The sequence below is a fragment of the Eupeodes corollae genome, chromosome 2 (genome assembly GCF_945859685.1).
Source record: "Eupeodes corollae chromosome 2, idEupCoro1.1, whole genome shotgun sequence".
NCBI classification, from domain to species: Eukaryota; Metazoa; Arthropoda; class Insecta; order Diptera; family Syrphidae; genus Eupeodes; species Eupeodes corollae.
This window is the reverse complement of record NC_079148.1, coordinates 62,220,815-62,243,521: the sequence shown is the minus strand read 5'-3', so window position 1 is coordinate 62,243,521 and position 22,707 is coordinate 62,220,815. Positions and strand designations below refer to the sequence as shown.

The 22,707-nt window shown below is 34.6% G+C and overlaps 1 protein-coding gene across 4 annotated transcripts in view; it reads left to right on the top strand.

Moving 5' to 3' along the window:
* The first annotated feature begins 3,417 nt into the window (after nt 1-3,417).
* The window catches only part of LOC129948426 (palmitoyltransferase ZDHHC8), a 121,960-nt gene continuing 102,670 nt past the window's right edge, over nt 3,418-22,707 (top strand). For 2 of the 4 annotated variants that reach the window (XM_056059429.1, XM_056059430.1), the window contains exon 1: nt 3,418-4,681. In XM_056059429.1, coding sequence (XP_055915404.1) covers nt 4,590-4,681 — 92 coding nt within the window. In that variant the 5' untranslated portion in view covers nt 3,418-4,589. The remainder of the gene's footprint in view (nt 4,682-22,707) is intronic. The other 2 variants (XR_008781870.1, XM_056059428.1) reach the window with 1 other exon arrangement.

Genomic DNA, 22,707 nt, shown 5'->3' with positions numbered 1-22,707 from the left:
TTGATCATGATCGGATTAAGCTTAAAGACGATCTTGATGTGAAGAGAGAATACAATAATGTTGAGGTAGATAGTGATTTATTTGGCTGCCATGCTTTTGAGATTATATGGGATAGAAAAGATTATATAGATATTGATTCAAATCTTAGTTTAGACATTTCAAAAACTATTAAAAATATAGTATCTCAAAATTATTTGAATTTTGATAAAACTATGGTTTCACCAAAGGATTTTGAGATGCACATTAGACTTACATCTGATATTCCTGTTTGTTTTGCTCCGCGAAGGCTATCAGTCTCAGAAAAAGGTACTGTGAGTGAAATAATAAAAGACCTATTGGAAAAACGAATTATTCAGCCAAGTAGTTCTCCGTATGCTGCACCAATAGTTTTAGTTAAGAAAAAATCTGGTGAAACCAGAATGTGTATAGACTATCGAGCATTGAACAAACGTACAGTAAGAGATCCTCATCCAATACCATTGATAGACGATTGCATTGAATACCTGGAGGGGAAGAAGGTTATGACCTTATTAGACCTTAAGAGTGGGTTTTACCAGGTAAAGGTAGCAGCAGATTCAACACAATTAACATCTTTCGTAACCCCGAACGGTCAATGGGAATTTCTTAAAATGCCTTTCGGCCTTAAGAATGCGCCCAGTGTTTTTCAGAGATTCATAATTCAAATTTTTCGTGAATTTATAGACAGAGGAGATATAGTTGTCTACCTAGATGATATATTAATTGCTAGTAAAACTATTACTGAACATTTTGAGATACTTACTAAAATTTTATGTTGTGTAGCGAAGAATGGGTTGGAGCTCAACTTGTCAAAATGTCGCTTTGCATATTCGAAACTTGATTACTTAGGGTTTAAAGTAACGGAACATGGCATCCAACCTAGTGATTCCCATATTCGAGCGATTGCTCAATATCCTGTGCCTAAAGACAGAAAGAAATTGCATTCATTTTTAGGACTTTGTTCATACTTTCGCAGGTTTGTCGAATCCTTTTCAAGAATAGCAAGACCTCTTTATAATTTATTAAAAGCTGAAACTCCTTTTAGATTTACTTCCGAATGCGAAGATGTTTTTCAGACTTTAAAGGAACGGTTAACATCTCCACCTGTATTGGCAATCTATAGTCCAAGGAAAGAAACAGAACTGCATTGCGATGCAAGTTCATTAGGGTATGGTGCAGTTCTACTCCAACGACAAGAAGATGATAAATTACATCCGGTAGCATTCTTCTCTAAAAGCACCACTGATCAAGAGGCCAAATACCATAGTTTTGAATTGGAAACTTTAGCCATAATTTCAGCTTTACGTCGGTTCCGTGTTTATTTGCAAGGTATTCCTTTTACAATCGTAACTGATTGCAGTTCTTTAACAATGACACTGAACAAAAAGAATGTTAATCATAGAATTGCTCGATGGGCCTTAGAGCTGGAGGATTATGATTATAAGGTCAAACATCGTAGTGGTGCCAATATGAATCATGTTGATGCCTTAAGCAGATGTAATGTTATATCCGTTATTGACTCTGAGGATGTTGATTTCCAACTCAGAGCAGCCCAAAATCGAGATGTAAAGATTTTGGAAATGAAAAACAAACTATATTTAAAAGATAATAATTCGTTTTTAGTTCAGGATGGTATTGTCTTCAAAAAAAATAAAAACGGTAAACTTCGATTCTATGTCCCATCTGAAATGGAAACTAATGTTATAAGAATGATCCATGAGAAAATTGGGCATTTAGGTGTAACAAAAAGCTCTGATCAAATTGGCCGTCACTATTGGTTTCCGAATGTTCAGGAAAAAGTTGAAAAATACATTAAAAATTGTATCCGTTGCATAATGCACTCAGCACCAGTTCGATCTAATATACGCAATTTGTTCAATATTCCTAAGGAGCCCATTCCATTCCATACAATACACTTGGATCATCTTGGTCCTCTCCCTTCAATAAAGTCAAAGAGAAAACATATATTAGTGGTAATAGATGCATTTACAAAGTTCACTAAATTATACCCAGTTGTATCTACAAGCTCAAAAGAAGTATGTGCAGCACTAAGAAAATATTTTGAGTATTACAGTAGGCCATCAAGAGTAATTACTGATAGGGGAACCTGCTTTACATCACTAGAGTTTAGTTCATTTGTTATAGACCAGAATATAGATCATGTTAAGGTGGCAGTTCATTCGCCACAGGCCAATGGTCAAGTAGAGCGAGTCAATAGGGTATTAACTGGCATGCTTGCTAAGCTTTCGGAACCAATCGAGCACTCAGATTGGGTTGTTACTTTAACACAAATAGAATTCGGACTAAATAACACTATACATCGCGCTATTCAAAATACACCAAGTCAATTGTTATTTGGTATTAACCAAAGGGGAGTAGTAATCGACAAATTAACAGAATTTCTTGATGATAAACAATTAAGTCAACTGGAAAGAAATCTTGAATTGTCAAGAGAAAAGGCTTCAGAAGCAATCACTAAGATTCAGGAATATAATATTAAATATTTTAATGAGCATAATAACCCGGCACGTATATACGATGAGGGTGATTATGTAGTAATAAAAAATGTAGATACAACAACCGGTGTAAATAAGAAATTGGTTCCAAAGTTCAGAGGCCCATACGTTGTTTACAAAATTCTACCTAATGATAGATACGTAATACGCGATATCGAAGGTTGTCAAATCACACAGCTGCCATATGATGGCATTGTCGAGTCTCGAAATATTCGACTTTGGAAGAATCGAGACTCTGAAGGTTCGGTTGATTAAGGGCGACACCTACCATCTCATGATTATAACTTAAGACTTGTTTGTTTAATTTAATCGTGGGCGATCAAATTGTCAGATTGGCCGAGTTGTAGTATAAAATTAAGGCAACTATCATTAATAATGTGTAATTCCCCTTATGTTTAGGTTTCAGAGTTTCGTAGCTAGATGTCGCACGCTGAGCGCGAAACTCTGAAACCTGAGACATAGAAGCGAGACAAAAGGTTGTTTGGCTCGCTCTCATAAAAATTTGTATTCTAACGTCTATTCTTTTCAACGGACGCGCCCAAGCCAGTCGAATTAGATTTGTAGTCTTTAAATAAGAGTTATATTTTAATAAAGAAATTATATACCACAATATTTTGATCTTCTGGCTCTATTTCTATAATAAACTTTTTACTTGTATTACAGGACTTCAATGCAGCTACATGTAAATCAATTATTATACACGGAATGGATTACTGAAAATATAGAATCACACATACGTGTAGATCTATCATTTATAGCAACCCTGATTCAATGGAAGAACACGTTCCACTATCCACTGTCAGCCATATTTGAAACACAGAAATTTCGTTAAAATTAAATCCACCACCACGAAAAGAGCAAAATGACAACAAACTCAACGATTGAATAAAGAAAAACCAGAAAAGTCAGACTCAGAGCACAGGTGAAAAATTGTCGTCTCGGGAACATGGAAGTGCGTGAGAAAATTTCATAGAAAAAAGAAATTACCAAATTAACACAAAAAAAGGTTAAGAAAAAAGTTAAAACCAACATAACCATCATCAAAATCTCCAAAAATAAAATTACCACATAACTAGCAAAATCGATTCCTCTTCCATCCAATACCTTTTCCCTTAATTAAACGAACGACGACGACGAGTCCAACAACAAACCAGCAACCAGCAAGAAAGAAAATTTCATCCCAACTAGAGAAGAGGAGAAAATTCCAAACTTTCGATCGCTTCCATTTTCCGCCGCTTTAAGAAAATATAGAAAAATTACAACACAAAAGCAGAAAGAAAAGAAAAACGAACCACCCATTTTTGATCATAATTCATAATTCATTAATCAAATATCGAATTAAATCATCCGCGAAAAATATTGCGTGCGATTAAAATTCTGTGTGCCTTTTTTCGTGCAAGAAAAATATAAAAAAAAGAAAAAGAAAACCCTCCGCCCCTCTGTTTATAGCATAAAAGTGTGTGTTTTCTGAAAAGAAAAGAAAAAAAATCGTTATCAGAAAAGGAGGTTCCCTTTTCCACACGAAACCAGGCAAAATATAAGTAATTCCAAAAAATAAAATTAATTTAATAGTCGGGCGCAGTAGTGGATTATCTTTTTTGAGTAATACAAAAGAAAAAGAGTGCAGAATAAATAGAAAAGAAAAAGTGTTCAGCGTGTGTATATATAATTATTTTATACACCTGTCTGTATTCTCTCGGTTTTCGCGAACAAGAAAAGAAGTAGGCGACGAAGAGGAAAAAAAAGTCCATCAATGGATGAGTGAAATATTGCCTAATCCCGAAGGACACTCTAGAGAAACCCCCTTCTCTCTCTGCGTTGTGTGCAAAAAATCCCCAAAAAGAAAAAGAAAACGGAGGAAAAAAGTGAAAGCAAACCTTTCCTCAAGCTTCGCATCAGCATAAGCAAAAGCAAAAAAGAATCAGACCAGAGCGCAGCAGCTTCCTAAATCTTTCACAATTAGTTTCTTTGAATTTTATTTCTAATTTAATTTTAACTTGAACACAAGACAAAAAATACCCAAAGGATAATTAGCAATAAGAGCAGAAAGGAGAGATGCCGAAATGCGATGTCAAAACTCGATATATTCCTGCGACATTTGCCTGGATCCTGCTCCTGTCGACAACCTTCCTGTTTTTCTTTTATCCGTGAGTACCTATATTGCCGAGAGATAGATATATTTATTTTTGCTTCTTTCGATTTCAGTATAAACGTTTGTATACTTATATTATGTACTGTACATTGTACAATGTTCATATGTAAGCTTTGTATAGGTATGTTGGAATGGAATGCTTTCGAAAGAAAAATGTGTCTTTCCAATTCCTGTTCTCATTTTCCTTTCTTAGTCTCCGATCTCTTAGTCTCAGTACCAATGCCAATCATCATCAACATCATCATCGTGTTCGCATAAAAAATGCTTTTTCCAAGAAAACCTCATAAATTACAACAACCAGTAGCTTATCGACTGAAATGGATAAAGACGTTCATGATGACTTGTTCTCTGAACATGGCCTTTTCTCGTTGTCGTTGTCGTTTTCGTCCGACGTCGCGGTCGTCCTCAGCTTCGTCGTTGGTTGTTCTCGTTCTCGTTTAAACAAGAAGAATTGAAAATTGTAACCAAATGTTTTGTTGATTTTGTATGTGTTGCCCAAAGTTTTAAGTTTCTTTAAAACATTTTATTTGTTTTGATTTAACCGACTTCCAATTGAAAAAGGTATTCTTCACAAATGAAATATTGAAAGAATGGAATTAATGGTGGCAATAAGATGGTTAGGGAACTATACTAATTAGGCACCTATGTTCTCGAGATATTTCAACTATTTTAAAGTCTATGGAAATTGGTATTTCTAGGAACTTTTTGTAGGTCTTAGGACCGTTTGCTGTTACGAACTTAAGCCTTTATGTTCAACATAAAAGCTTAAGTGACACATATTGCTTTGTACCAAACTCAAACCTAAACATAAAAGTCATTAAGTCAAACATAATTTATGTGTAAGAGGAAGTGTCGCATAAATTATTTAAGTAAGACATAAATGATTGAATCAATCGTTATAGCAATTTTTGGACGTTCTTGTAAGCTAATATAAATAGTGATTAAAAAAAATCAATATCAATAAAACAATATAAAATGGACTTCCTGGATGTATTTGATGATGACGTTGAAATCCTTGAAATTGCTGAACTTGGGGTTCCTCGTCAAATATACAAGAAAAATGAATATTTTGTGTTGTTTTATGAGCTCTCGTTTTCCAAAAGATTTCTATTACCAAGAGAAATAACCATAGTTGTTTTAGAAAAAATAGAAAGCTTATTAGAATGCCCTTCAAACAGGTACAGTCATTTTAATAAAATTATAGAAACTGAATTTTATTTGTGTTCTCAGAAACAACTCCATCGCTCTTATCAACCAACTTTTGGCCGCCTTGCCGTGTTTTGCAACTGGAAACCACCTTCTAAGCATAGCTTGATTTTTGGAGAGATGCATGTTTCGACAGTTTCAAGGATAGTTTTGAGAGTTTCCAAAGCAATAGCTAGACTTGCTAATGACTACATCCCATTTCCTGATAGTACAACTGATACCTATATTAAAACCTATAAGGGATTTTTTTGAAATAGCATCGTTTCCAAATATTCAAACACATGTTCAAACGCTTTAGAACAAGGTTATGAAGTTGACTGTGTATACACTGACTTTTCTAAAGCTTTTGACCAACTTAACCACGGAATTATTTTATTTAAACTTAAGGCTCTTGGTTTTCCACCATTTTTCTTAGCTTGGATTAAGTCATACCTTGAAATTGTCATTCTGAACCTTTTGTTGCTCAATCTGGTGTTCCCCAAGGAAGTCATCTTGGCCCTTTTCTGTTCATCCTGTCTATTAACGATGTATCGTCACGTCTGCGCTCAAGTGAAGTTCTCATTTTTGCTGACGATATGAAGATTTTCAAAATAATAAAGTCCACCCATGATCGTATTATTGTTATAATAATAATTATTATTATTATAAATTCTTTATTTGACCAAAACTCGATATACATTTGAAAAATTATATAAGAACATTAGCATGGCAAAAAATATATTTGCCGTCTGCCTGAAAATTGACATTTATCGAGAATGAAAAAAAAGAAAGTTTAAGATTATAGTAAGTTTATAAATAGATTATGTAGACAATTGAATAATTAGATTGAATTTAAATAAGCATAATATCCAAGTTTATAATATATATTTCCTCGTTACATCTTAGATAATGATACATGAATATACATATATTTAAAAACTTAAAATTACTCTAAAAAACTGTTTCGGTAATCTAAGGCATGATCAATAAAATTGTAAAGGTCCTTCCAACCCCACTCTCTGTTTAAAATTTGTTTCGCTTCCTGGTGATTTAGAAAGCTTTTTGAAAAATAAAGTCTTCGGAGTTCTTGTAGAATTGGACAAACGGCTAAAAAGTGGTTGACGTCTTCGATTTCATTTCGATTGCAGAGGTTACACTTGGGATTATCATTTCTGTGAGGTTTGTAATTCAGATTTAGCATCTCAGTTCTTGCTTTAAACAAAGTACCTATTTGATTTGCCGAAAGATTACTATTAAAATAATTGTTTACAAACAAAGTGTGATTGAGCTGCTTATAGACCAATCTTCTTGGAGAGGTTCGAGCCCTATTCAAGAACTTGAGATACAGTGAATCATCAACCAACGCAATACATTCATAAAACCTACCTTTCCAATTATCAAGAGAAGTTGTACCAAGGTTTAGATTAAATCCGTGCGCATTTGCTATTTCATACCATTTTTTAAACGGCGATAAATTCCTTCGGAATGCGAAATCCATCATTTGCTTATGAAGATTTTCATTTGACCTTTGCATTACTTTTATTATGTAATCGGCATTAAATTTACGATTTTTTAGAAAAATCGGAGAAATCCCTAATTCCACATGTATATCGTAAGTTGGTGTATAGTTTGGAAGTTTAAATATTCGTTTAAAAAAGAAGCGTTGCACTATCTCAAATTCATCAAGATCTTTGTAACCAAAAACTTGACTGGCATAGCATAAGCATGAGTTTTTAGTAGCTTCAAAAACTCTAAATTTAGCTGAGATGTCTATGTACTTATTGCAGAAGATTTTGTTCCATATAAGGTTTATTGCAGTTTTGCCGATAAGCATTTTTCCTTAACATGGGACCTGAAATCTAGATTGCTACAAAATAAAACACCTAAATACTTAAATTGGTTAACCACCTCTATAGGTTCACGATCCAATGACCATGCTTCTAGCGGGGTTCTCCTTCGACTGGTGCTTTAAAAAAATCATAATTTTTGATTTTGAGGTGTTTATATTCAGGTCCCATTTATCACAAAAGTTTTTAAGTCTATTAATTTGTAACTGTAATGTCGTGGGGTTGTCCGACAAAACAACAAGGTCGTCCGCATAAAGTAGTACCTTAATAAGTATATTTCCAAACCTGACACCCCCAGGAAAATCACGGGAGACATCGTCAATGAAAAGGGCGAACATAATCGGGCTTAAGGGGCAACCTTGGGTCACACCGCAATCAGTGTTAAAGAAGCTGGATATGGAACTCCCATTTGACACAGTAGCGCAAGTATTTGTGAGGAGAAGTTTATAGAGTCTTAAAAATTTCGTCGATATACCAAATTTTGATAATTTATAAATTAGTGAATTCCGGTTGATAGTATCAAATGCTGTCCTAAAATCAATGAAAAAGACATAAAGTTTTTGTTTGTTATCGATGAAATGTTTTGCTATATTGGAGAGTGCGAAGATTTGATCCACAGTTGAAAGACCAGAGCGGAAACCAGCTTGGAAAGTGCTGAGCAATTTGTTTTCTTCTACCCACATAAGCCTGCAGTATAGAATTTCTGTAAATATTTGTCTCAAACAAGGAAGAATCGAAATGCCCCTATAGTTTGCTGAAAAAAATCAAGAAGAAGATTTAGGAAAGACGGGGATGAGTTTTTATAAAATTCAGCTGGAATTGCAACTAGCCCGGTTGCTTTGTTGTTTTTCTTGTTTTTAAGGGTTGCTTGCAATTCATTTAATGTAATAGGGTCGTTTAGGTCTGAAATAGTGATTGAGGGTGAAGCATATTGAAATAGTTGTGAGTTTGTTGAGGCGTTAAGAAGTTTCTTGAAATGGTTTGCTGGTAACTCTACATTTATTGAAGTTGCTGAACCATTTTTAACGCTACCTAACAATCTCACTTTAGACCAAAATGATTTTGAGTCTTTACAATTTGAATAACCTACTGCTTAACCAGCCATAAAAGTTTTTTGTTTATTTTTGCATACTCGCTTATACGTTTTATTTGTATCTAGGTAGAGCGATTTAAAGAAATTAGACTTTGTTTTCCTAAAAATTTTAAGCATTGCAAAGGACTTTTTTCTGAGTATTATGCATTCCCAGTCGTACCACTCAGCAGTAACATTTTGTTTCCTATTGGGTGGCATGGCTGAACTCTTAATAACTTCTATTATTTCGCCAGCCGACTGCTCACAGGACCAGGAGACATGATCGTATTCTTTTACAAGCCGACATTTATAGTTTTACATTTTGATGTGGGAAAAATAGCCTTTCACTCAACCCTTCAAAATGCCAGACGAATGGGCAAAGGAGTTCAATGATGCCTATGTTACCCTTTCTTTGTATAATTGCCATGTTCGTCCTCATCTTGAATATGCTTCGCAGGTATGGACTCCCTATTACGAAATTCATAGAATCAATTCAACATAATTTCATTCGCTTTGCCCTAAAAGGTCTTCCTTGGGAAGATCCTTATGATCTGCCTCCTTACTCCTTAAACTTACTACTTTCTGAAATTCTGAAGTGCAAAAATGTTATTGGTGCCATTGAATGCCCTCATGTTAAAATTCAGTCTCATGGTAAATATTATTTTTTTTTTATTTATCAAAATATGGATTACGAATATTTTAAGGTGGCTTGATGCAGAAGTTTTTCGAAACAGAAAAAACCTTATTTGATGACGCCACTGCAGAACCCACATGGCACAGCAGAACAGTTGTATAACGAGTCTCAAATTCTTTCGAGAGGAGTAATCGAAAAAGCTTTTGGCATTTTAAAACGAAGATTTCCCATTTTCGCCTACGGTGCCCGTTTGAAATTGAGTACTGTATTAACCATTATTGTTGCAACCTGTGTTTTGCACAATATATTGAGGAACAATAATATAATCGATGATCTGTCTGAAAGCATAAACTTCAATAATAAAGATCTAGAACGTGTTATCAGCGCTGGACAGATGGATATTGAACATTTTACCCAAAAAAATAATTCAAGAACAACATGCAAAACTTAACATGCAGAAACGTATGAATTTGATAAATAATTATTTTACACGCTTGTAACTATTAAATAAAAGATAATAAAGCGCATTATTTCGATTTATATAAAGAGATTTTTTACACTCTAAAACGATAACAATATAAATTCATATAGGATTATAATAAATGTCCATATTATGCAGTATAAAACATGTATCAAGAAAAGTTTGTTTTTCCGAAGGACATATTTTTAAGAAAGCTTTTCTCGGGTGATCTCGATAAGATAAAGTTCAATGTCATTTAAAATATTTTGAGCATCTTTGGCAGTGCAGTCTTCCTTTCTGATTTTTTCAAAATCTCACTTTTTATTTCAATATCGAGTTCCATGTATTTCCACTTCAGGTCATGCTCGATATTTATCTGATATTTTTTTGCAATAACTTCTTCTTTCAAAGTATCGTACTGCAATTTGCAAGTTCTATTTTAATTCTAAAAAGTTCTGAATACTGTTCACATATTCTGTTGTTTGGTGGACTTGAGGCAACGGGTCTTCTTTTAGTAAACCATGGTGTATTCACCTCTAGCGAACTACTCTCAAATTGTTTTTTGAAACCTTTTGACAAAACAACTGTTGGTGGATTTGAATTTCAGGCAAATTGCTTTCTTCATTGAGATCCTGTAAATCGGTGTCACTAATGGTATGAAGTGGGGTTCTTAATTTGGGATAAACAGTTTTCTTCAGCATAAAGGGTTTGTAGCAACCCCAGTCGTTGTTCGAGTTTTCTGCAATCTAAAAAATAGTTAAGAAGTCAAGCAGTGAATTGTTGTTTTACAATTACCATTTTCGCCTTGTTTTTCTTTGACTTTATTGTCACCGTCAAACTCGTTCTCCAAGCAATGAACAGTTTTTGGGTTTATAATACAGATAGCCAGTTCAAAATTTGAGTCTGTTGGTTTGAACGGCTTCCCACCTTTGCTAAGTTCAACATAAATTTGTATGTGCAACATAAATAAATTTATGTTTTACTTAAACTCTATGTGAAACTAAGCTAGTAACAAGATTTATGTTTCGTATCAGCAAACGGGCCTTAGTCTCATTTGATAAAGCGAAACTTAAATTCCTTAAAAGATCTTATGTGACAGTTAAAGTTGAGGAACATAACCTTTTCTGTTGAACTTAATAATTAATGGTTCCTGGTATCAAGTTTATGATTTTGTAATACTCTATGAAAATGATTTCACACATCAATCCAAAACGTAACTTAAGATTAAAAGCCACAGAAAATTAAATTTCCCTGGTGTTAATACAAAGAAGGTAGTATCTTTGCGGATAGTTCATAAGCATATGAACATAAGTGATAGTGACCGCAAATAAGATTGATTGAATCTCAAGACAGCAAAATAGTTCATTTACCTCCTGTGAGACGTAGTAAAGGGTGATTTTTTGAGGTTAGGATTTTCATGCATTAGTATTTGACAGATCACGCGGGATTTTAGACATGGTGTCAAAGAGAAAGATGCTCAGTATGCTTTGACATTTCATCATGAATAGACTTACTAACGAGCAACGCTTGCAAATCATTGAATTTTATTACCAAAATCAGTGTTCGGTTCGAAATGTGTTTCGCGCTTTACCTCCGATTTATGGTCTACATAATCGACCAAGTGAGCAAACAATTAATGCGATTGTGACCAAGTTTTGCACTCAGTTTACTTTATTGGACATTAAACCAACCACACGAATGCGTACAGTGCGTACAAAAGAGAATATTGCGTCTGTTTCTGAGAGTGTTGCTGAAGACCGTGAAATGTCGATTCGTCGCCGTTCGCAGCAATTGGGTTTGTGTTATTCGACCACATGGAAGATTTTACGCAAGGATCTTGGTGTAAAACCGTATAAAATACAGCTCGTGCAAGAACTGAAGCCGAACGATCTGCCACAGCGTCGAATTTTCAGTGAATGGGCCCTAGAAAAGTTGGCAGAAAATCCGCTTTTTTATCGACAAATTTTGTTCAGCGATGAGGCTCATTTCTGGTTGAATGGCTACGTAAATAAGCAAAATTGCCGCATTTGGAGTGAAGAGCAACCAGAAGCCGTTCAAGAACTGCCCATGCATCCCGAAAAATGCACTGTTTGGTGTGGTTTGTACGCTGGTGGAATCATTGGACCGTATTTTTTCAAAGATGCTGTTGGACGCAACGTTACGGTGAATGGCGATCGCTATCGTTCAATGCTAACAAACTTTTTGTTGCCAAAAATGGAAGAACCGAACTTGGTTGACATGTGGTTTCAACAAGATGGCGCTACATGCCACACAGCTCGCGATTCTATGGCCATTTTGAGGGAAAACTTCGGAGAACAATTCATCTCAAGGAATGGACCGGTAAGTTGGCCACCAAGATCATGCGATTTGACGCCTTTAGACTATTTTTTGTGGAGCTACGTCAAGTCTAAAGTCTACACAAATAAGCCAGCAACTATTCCAGCTTTGGAAGACAACATTTCCGAAGAAATTCGGGCTATTCCGGCTGAAATGCTCGAAAAAGTTACCCAAAATTGGACTTTCCGAATGGACCACCTAAGACGCAGCCGCGGTCAACATTTAAATGAAATTATCTTCAAAAAGTAAATGTCATGGACCAATCTAACGTTTCAAATAAAGAATCGATGAGATTTTGCAAATTTGATGCGTTTTTTTTTTTTTTTTTAAAGTTCTCAAGCTCTTAAAAAATCACCGTTTATTTACTTGAGACATACGTACGAGTATCTATGTACATATCTTACATACAGATTTAAAATTTCTCGTCCTGAGTTACCTAAGCATTCCAAATAAAAAACATGTTATTAGATCATCATTTAAAAAAAAATGTATATAAAGTTTATCGTCAGTGGTGTAACAAACATTGAGTAGAACTTTCCTTATCTCATGCACAAAAAAAAAAAAAAAACAAATTATTACTTATACACAAGTGTATAAATGACAAAACTGCTGACATACCTAAGTATAGTTTGTAGAAAATACACTGCCAATCACTAGGATGAGGCCACCTATTTTTCAACCGATTTTCGTTCTTTATACCTGCTGGAAATTTCGTACCAATAAAAATTTACTACATTTGAGTAGGTAGATATTTTCTTTAAAAAAAGTAATAAATTTAAGGGGTTAAATAGAAAAAACAGTTGGAATTTCCCTACATTAATTAAAGAGCTACTTAAAAACAGTATGAAAAAGTGCGTCACTTGGATGAGGCCACATGAAAAATCTTATAAAATATCAAAAAAATGAAAGAAATGTTTACAGTTTTTGGTCAAACATTTATTTATTAAGTTTTTCTAAATTAATAATGAGTATGCCCCCCATTTTTCGATATGACCTCTATTAGACGGTTTGGAATGGAATCATAAAGTTTTTTTTAAATAGTCAAGTGAAATCTCGTCCCAGGCATCACGGATAGCTTCAATTAAGGAGTCCTTGTCTTCAAATTGTCTACCGCCTTCATAAACTTTTCGAGATAGCCATGCCCATACGTTTTCGATTATGTTCAAGTCCAGTGAATAGGGTGTCTATGGCAAAAGCTCTACGTTTTCTGATAAAATCCAGCTTTTGACAACCCTGGAAGTGTGGATGGGGGCATTGTCTTGTTGGAAAATCCAAGGCAGAGGTCCAAAAATATTTTTCATCTTCGGAAATGAGCGCTCCAACAAGTATTTGTAGCTGTTTTCGTTCATTGTTAGAGAAAGAAACTCCAATTCGATTTTGCCATAGTAGGTGATAGCTCCCCACACCATAACACCTGATATACGGCTGTGATGTCTTCCCAAAATTAGTTCCTCTTTTCTTAAATCATGGAAATAAAAGTTGTAACCATCGGGGCCGTCAAGGCTAAACTTTTTTTCATCCGAAAAGACGACGCGTTTCCATTGACTGCTCCAAGAGACATGTTCTGTTGCAAAGTTCATTCGCAGCTCCTTGTGTACTTGCTTTAGAACAGGTTTCTTTTTGAGTTTTCTTCTCTGGATAGTACCATCTTGTCTTATTATCCTTCGGACTGTCGAAATACTGGCTGATAATCCGCTTTTGGACCTTATTTTAGTAGCTGATTGAGTAGAATTTGAAGCAATACGTAAAATTAACCGCTTTTCTCGGGATGTTGTTGCTTGGGCTGTGCGTCCTTTTTGGTTTTTTCCATAGTTTTGAGGATCAGCAAGATAGTTGTTTACAACTGTCTTACTTCTGTTCAGCTTCCTTCCTGAAAGCTTGAGAGTCCCATTTCCTTGAAAGCATCGATTTGTCCTCTTTCTGCTACTGTCAACGTCTTTCCGGAACCCATTTGTAGTTGAAATTTAATAAAAATAGTTATTTGTAAAACGTTCTGAAATATTGTAACCCAAATTTTGAAAAAAATTGCTGATCTGAACTTCTACAACGAAATATTCGCAATGGCCTCATCCTAGTGACTCACTTTTTTATATCCTTTTTAAGTAGCTCATTCATTAATGTAGGGAAATTCCAACGGTCTTTTCTAATTAACCCTATAATTGTATCACTTTGTTTTAAGAAAATATGTACCTACTCTCATGTAGTAAAATTTTCCGGGTTAAACAAATTCCAACAGGTATCGGACCGAAAATCGGTTGAAAAATATGTGGCCTCATCCTAGTGATTGGCAGTGTATACCTATTGTTTTTCATTCAACATTTTGGTCAGTTTATTTTTGTATAAACATTAAATTTTTCTTCGATCACGTCACTATTAAAGGCCAAGACACATAATTTCGCGAAAGTCAGACAAGCTTTCCTCATTCGTATCTTTTAATTTGATTAACACTATCAATACTTGGTAAAAACTCTGAGAAGCTGAGGTATCTTATTTCTTAAACATTTCTTAAATTTTAAACAAATTTACAAATATGTTAACAGTCTTGGTACCAACATTTTAAATGAAAGCAGATATAAACAACTGATTGAAATCCTAAAACTTAAATGAATTCTATTACATACCTTCTTTGTTTGAAATTAATATCTCTTCTATGACAATTGAAACGATTTTTGAATACAAATTTGTTGTCATAGAGAGTAAAACTTTATGTTGTAATAAAATAATTGATTTATAATTTCCTCACCTCAAATTCTCAAAGCAAAACACAAACAATTTTAAACTTTTTTTTTCTAGACCAAAGCAAAAAATAAAAACAAAACAAAACAACAGAACAAAAAACCAATAAGAGGAAAGAACAAAACATTTATTGTGCAGTCTGAATCAAGGACGATACTGTCAGGGAAACTCTAAGGCTTAAGGTTAAGGTTAGAGGTGTAAGAAAAAATAAAAGCGAATTGGTAAACTAGAAGCAGAGAACATTTAACTCCATTATTATTACACTTATAAATTGAATTTCTAACCTCTCTAATACTAAACCACCACCACTACCTGCCAACTTTGAAATCAATTCCACTCGTTCTGATTTATAGCTTTTCAAAGTTTTATTGTTTATAACCTAATTTGAAGGACGATCGATAAAAGACGCTCCTTTTGTTAAGCAAAACCTATTTTACGCTGTGTTATAAAAAAAAATAGTTCCCACTCAAAGCCAAACTCACTGCTATTGTCAGGGTTATAGAATAGTGTTTCATGCATTATAATTATTCGCTAACGCCTTTGCTCTTTCCACTTTACCATCGTCCGTTGGCGTCGCCGCCGTGGCTAACATAAGTTTACCTGTATACACCTTGTTTATTCATGCGACTTAATAGTGACAGCAAGTATGTAGTAGCTAGTGTGTGTTTTGGGGGTGTTTTTTCATTACTGGGGCAGATGGCAAGGTCGCATTGGTATCATCTTTCATTCAGTATTATTTCCGCATTGGTTTTCTTTTGTTGAAATGAATATAATTCTCTAATTGGTTTCCTTGAAAGTGAAAACAGTGAAATGAAATAAGCGAAATTTCCCTGCTGCTTCTTATGCGGGGGAGATTTAATAACTTTCGATTGAAATGCTATACCTACTTACTAATCATTACTTAGTTCACTCAAGTTCATTGGGTGTCGGTTTTTTTTTCTGAATACATTTTAGGCATTTTTGTTTTGGGATGTATTGACCTTTGTTGAAGAGACAGACTCACGTGGAAAGCCAAATACACATGCAAAAGTGTTTTACTGTGTCTCATTTGAACACAATTTTGCATGTTTCCATTATGGTATGGTAATTTTTCTATAAATAATAATTTAATCGATCTATTTTGTGTATTCTATGCTGAATAATTATTATGGCCTTGAAATCAGCGACACATATATAGTTTTTTTTTAATTTGAATTTTGTATCGTGAATACAAATTGTATGCTCAATTATTTTGTTAACATTTGTATTTTAATGTCTTTAAACCGATTTTGGAACAAATATACATAAAATTTAAATTTTAACTACAAACAATTTTCAAACAAGATATTTCCAACTGAGCTGAGCACGTATCGTTGGTATTTAAATAAAAAAACAATTAGTTACTCGTTTATTTGGATGTGGATATTTTAGGTAAAGTAAAATAGTTCCTTACAACTAAATTAATTTCCTAAGCTTAAATACTAGTATCTTATTAGGAAGAAAGCTGTCATAGTTGCACGTAACCCATTAATCATTCTGACATTTTTTCTTTCTGTACCTGGCTTAAACAAGATCTACAAACTACAATAAACTGTCTTACCAAAAAGTATTGCCTTTGCTTAAAATATTGTATGAAACTTGAACAATTCTTAAATCAAAAAAATTAATATCATATACATACAGTGGCTCCCACGACTAATCGAACATAGAGAATGTAAATTTTCGCAATGCAATTTCTCCAAGAATATGTATAGAAACAGTAGAACTTAGTTATAATTTTGTAACATATTCAATAAAAAAAAGCAATTCAAGTTATTAATTAAAAAAATAAATAAGGTGGCGCAACAGTCCGAGAGAATTAGGGTCTAGTGACTTACAACTCTCGCTGGGATGCGACCCACACTGATAACTTTCCATCCCGTCTGTCGATTTGTCTTGCTTAAAAGTTTGTCTATAAGTACTCGTATCAATTTTTACCAAATTTGCGTACTATTTTATATATATTTAATATTTTATGAAAAAACGGACTGTTGGATTTTTATATAAAAATTACTGAATATCGAAAACAATATTTCTGTGATATAAATAAGTTTGAAGCCAATATTTCAAATTTTTTTTAAAGAAATTAAGTCGAAAATCAATTTTTACCAACTTTTGTTTAATGTTTTTTTCCAAAATTTGTCCTAATGTTGAAAACAATATTTCTTATAAGTAAAAACTAGTCAGAAGCTATTATATAAAATTTTTGAAAAGATATTTGAGTCAAAAATCATTTTTTACCAACTTTCGTTATTTTTTTCGGTTTTCAATTTTTTGTAAAAAAAACTGTCAATTTGATTTTTTTCAAAATGTTACTGAATGTTGACAACAATATTTTTTGAAAGATAAAAGTAAATTAAAGTTTTAAAAAGATATTTAAGTCGAAAATCAATTTTTACCAATTTTTATCCACTTTTTTTAGGTTTTTATTTTTTTTTGTAAAAAAACTGTCAATTCGATTTTTCTCAAGATTTTTCAAAATGTTAAAAACAATATTTCTTATAAGTTAAAATAAGTTTGAAGCCTAAATTTCAAGTTTTTGAAAAGATATTTGAGTCGATATTCAATTTTTACTAACTTTGAGTAATGTTTTTTTTAGATTATTATTTTTTATAAAAAAAACTGTCAATTCGATTTTTCTCAAAATTTTATGAGATGTCAAAAACATTATTCTTCGGTGCACAAAATTGTTTTGGAGATGAAATCATATTTTAGTCGTAAAATTTTGGTGGTGACAAATTTTTTTTTCAGTTTTTTTTTTGATTTATAAAAAAAACCGTTAAATGGATTTTGTTTTTTTCAAAAAATTTACTTCTTTAATATCACGTTACAATATATTATATAAAATTTAATTCAAGTCTCTAGCGTTTTTGGTTCGTAAGATATTTAGGGTTAACCAAAATTTTCACCTCTTTTTCAAACTGCTATGGTAAAAAAACCACCCACGCAATTTTCTTGAGAGCCGTTTCTGGATCTTTCTGCCTTATTATCTGTATAACAAAATTTATTTGAAGTCCATATCTCTTCTGGTTCTTGAGTTTAGGAGGACGAAAAAAACGTCGCGAATGTACGGACGTACAAACGTACGTACACACGCACGCACAGGCATCTTTCTAAAAAATATTTTCTTTCGACTCTAGGGACCTTGAAACGTCGAGAAATGTCAAAATTTTCAATTTGACAAATTGGACCCATTACAATAACTTCCTAGGGGAAGTTAAAAAGTTTTCCAAAATTTTGTTACAAGTATGCCAAATTTATGTTAACAAGTCTGAATAAGTAAACCATTATTATTTATGATGAAGTCCACTCTTGTGTTGTTAGAGAGCCTCAGAGAACCTGCACAATTAAAGAGTTACTGAGAGTAAGATTGAGGCGGTTGAAATAGCATTGCGCTAATTAGTTAAAAAAAACCTTTTTTTTTGCTCTGCTCAGCTTCTGCAGGGAAAATACAGTTATTCTTATTGCATTTTTTTTTGTTACAAGTAAGTGCTGACTGTTAAGCTATTTATTTTGGGTGGTGCTGTGTTTTTTTTTTTTTTTTAAGGTGGCGCTACAGTCCTGTGTGAACTAGGGCCTCACCCAACAAACTTCTCCATCTAGCTCGGTCCATAGCTAGATGTCTCCAGTTTCGCGCTCCAAGTTGGGTGAGGTCACCTTCCACTTGTGCGCGCCACCTGATCCGCGGTCTTCCTCTACAGCTCTGTTCTGATGCGGGTGCGGATTCGAAGAAGCATTGGTTTCCATGCGCTCTACGTGACCCAGCCATCTTAGTCGTTGGACTTTTGCTCTTCTGGGTAAGTCTACGTCGCTGTACAGCCCGTACAGTTCGTCGTTCCACCTTCTCCTCCACTTCCCTTCGATGCATACGGGACCGTAGATCACACGAAGAACTTTTCTCTCGAAGCGACCCAAGGTGCTTTCATCTGCTTTTGTCATGGTCCATGCTTCTGCACCGTATAGCAGGACGGGGATGATAAGGGTCTTATATAGCAACACTTTGGTACCTCGAAGGAGGACTTTACCACTCAATTGATTTCTTAGTCCAAAAATCAGCGGTTAGCAAGAGTTATTCTGCGTTTGATCTCAGCGCTGGTGTTGTTTTCTGCGTTTACAGCGGAGCCTAGGTAGACGAAGTCCTTGACTACTTAAAGTTACGTCTGTCGATTGTGACGTTTTGACCAAAACGTCGGTGTTGTATGTCCTTTCTAGACGACAGCATGTACTTTGTTTTGCCTTCATTAACCGTTAAACCCATTTTTTCCGCCTCTGCCTCAATACTCACAAAAGCCCCATTGACATCACGCTGAGCTTCCGATTATGTCAATGTGATCAGCATATGCCAGTAATTGGACAGACTTTTGAAAGAAAGTGCCTCTAGTGTTGACGTGTGAGCTCTGCACTATTCTTTCAAGCACGATGTTAAAAAAATCGCATTAAAGCCCATCACCTTGTCTAAAACCTTTTTTGACATCGAAAGGTTCTGTTAAGTTGTTTCCAACCTTTATGGAGCAGCGTGAATTCTCCATGGTCATCCTGCACAAACGGACGAGTTTGGCAGGGATGCCAAAACTAGACATGGCTCTATACAGCTCGTCCCTGTAGATGCTGTCATATGCGTCCTTGAAATCGATTAAAAGATGGTGGGTGTCGATTTGGTGTTCTTGAGTTTTTTCCAGGATCTGCCGTAATGTGAATATTTGATCAACTGTGGACTTTCCTGGTCTAAAACCACACTGATAAGGACCTATCAGGTTGTTGACAATGGGCTTTAGACGTTCACATATTACGGCAGAGAAGATTTTATAGGCGATGTTAAGTAGACTTATTCCTCTATAGTTGGTGCAGTTTAGAGGGTCTCCTTTTTTCAGGATCGGGCAAACAATACTGAGGTTCCATTCATCGTTCAAATGGTAGACATGTGCATTCAAGAGGACACAAGCGTCCACAGGTTTTTCTAAAAAACAACATCTGTCTATCAACTCCTACTCTCACCTCCCCGTGGTGAACATCGGGTGCCTAGTACCTCAACTGGAGATTGGGTTCCAACCCCAGTGGAAAGTTGTTGGGGGCAGCAAACGAAAGAGGTGGGGAGAGGTGTTTCCACTAAGGCTCCTCTCCTTATCCAGACGGCAGCGGAGGAATTCCCGAGATGGAATCAACGGTGGCGTCTACAGTTCCAGTAAGGTTGAACTACTTAGTGAACACCTTATAGGGCTTTTTCGATTTATTCGGAGCCCAGGCCTGTGAGGAGCGGTTTTATCCGGCTCCCCATCCTTGGAGTAATACTTAGGATCTGGCCCTCCAGTTTGGGCGTTGTGCGTCGGGGTGACTTCCTGGCCACGTAAAAGCTTTCATAGTTTCGAAGCACCAACAAGCCTAGGATACGGACGGATTTACTCGATTCTAACTACTGCCGGTAAATAATATGGGTTCCAAACCACAGAACAATCAATGCGCGATTTAAATGTTAATTTATTTGTAATGACTCGTTGCAGAGTTTCATCTTGCAAACCGTAGCTAAAATGAATGATATCTTTTTTCCTGGAGCAGGAAAGAACTTGGCATTTCGATACGTTCAAATGCAGAGAATTTAATTCACACCATTCGGAAAGTCTAGAAAAATCGTCTTGAAGTATCTATTTTTCTATAAAGCTTTAAGTCATCAGCGTATAAAAGGCACTGAGAATTTGTAAAAATCTCAGAAATATCATTAATAAATAAAAGGAATAACAGAGGGCCGATGTGGCAACCTTGCGGAACTCCTGAAGGAACATGAATATAGTCTAAAAAAGAACTCTCAATTTTTACAATCTGTTAAATAAAATTCTATCCACTTAAGGAGGTTGGAGTGAAAACCTAGGCATCCAAGTTTATGAAGAAGAAGCTTGTGGCTTACTCTGTCAAAGGCTTTAGTCCGTAAAGATAGTATCTGTTTGGGAGTTTTTCTCAAAGTTTGATAGAACATAATTGACAAAAATTGTAAGATTTGTTAAAGAAGACCTTCCTTTTATAAATCCGTGTTGGTAAATTGATAAATGCTCACGCACAACGAAGAATATCTATAATTTAAAATATCTTGTTTGGAACCCGCTTTAAAGATAGGAGTTAGAAGTGATACTTTCTATTCATTCATGAATAATCCACTTCGAAGAGAAATATTAAATCATATTGATAATGGTTCTGCTAGAAAAGCCGCTGCTTTTTTAGCAGAAATGGTGATAATTCATCAGGTCCAAGAGATTTGGAGTCATCAATTCCCTTCAAAGCATTTAAAACTTCCTCTTTGCTAACATGAAGGTTGCCAAGACTAAATTTTTGAGGAACAGTTGGCAGATATTGAGACGGAATGTCAAAAGCATAAATTGATTTGAAGTATCTCGCAAACAAAACACAAATTTTAGAAATGTTACTTGTCGAAGAACCCAAATAACTAATACAGCGCGGAAACCCTGTAGTTTTTCGTTTAGAGTTTATACATTTCCAAAATCGACTACTATCATCCTTAATTTTAGCCTTAGCTGAAGATATGAAAAATTGCCTCATAGTTCTTCGGAACTAACAATTTGTGAAAGGTAAAATATATCAAATAACTAACATCTATATTTTCGTACAACGTATGGGGTCCAGCGTCATGGAATCCAAGACAATTTCATCTTGTACCAGGAAAACTACCCAAAGCACACATCTTATACGGAATGATCGCGGTTATTATATAACTGTCCTACGGTGCTTATAACACTGAAAAACTTAACTGACATAAATACAATCGGGCATATTTGGGATGAGCTTGGACATCTCAAATCAAATCAAATGGGGTGGCGCAACAGTCCGTTGTGAACCAGGGCCTAGTGACTTATAACTCTCAACCATTCCTGTGTGCGAGTAATGTTGTCAGGAATGGAGGGGACCTACAATTTTATGCCGAATCCGAACGGCTAGTTTGAGAAAGCACTTTTTCATGACAAGAATTACTCTTGAAGGATTTGTCAATTCCTCGCAAGAGGCAGTACCCGCGAAAATTAATTTTTATTTTAAATTAAGGTGGCACAGTCAGGGATTGAACCCAAGACCCCTTGCATGACAGTCCAACGCACAAACCATCATGCCACGGAGCTTGGACATCTGGTTTGTTAAAAAAAACTTTAGAAACATTGAGGACCTTAAAATGGGCCTTCAAGATACGGAACTAAGTACAAGTATTACGTGTTTGATTATGTGTGAGGTGTTAAATTATAGAGTTGCTTTTGTTTTTAATATTAATGAATTAATTATAAAGTTTTACTCCCTCCATACATTTTCTTGGAGAAAATGCATAGCGAAAAAGTATAGTTCATGTGTCCGATTAGTCATGGGAGCCACTGTATGAAGTTCATACTATGAACATATGTATATACATTTATTGAACCATGTTATTTTTCGAAGTCATCAAGTGGTTCAAATACTATTTTGAAAACTATTTTTAAATTATATTTGGAACATTTTGTTTGACACAGAATAAAACGTTTGCCTTAAATTCGGTTGCCATAAGAAGACCCTTCTTGCGTAGATAATGTAAAAAGAGGTGCTACTTATTATTTATTTCTATTGCTTAATTCTCTTTGAAAACTTTGATTCCAATTATTGATTGTCAAGTGAATATGAGTTGTTCCAATATTTATTACTTATTATTATTATTTTGTATTGTTAATTTGTTGAAGTACGAAATATAACACTTTCAATTATAGTACCA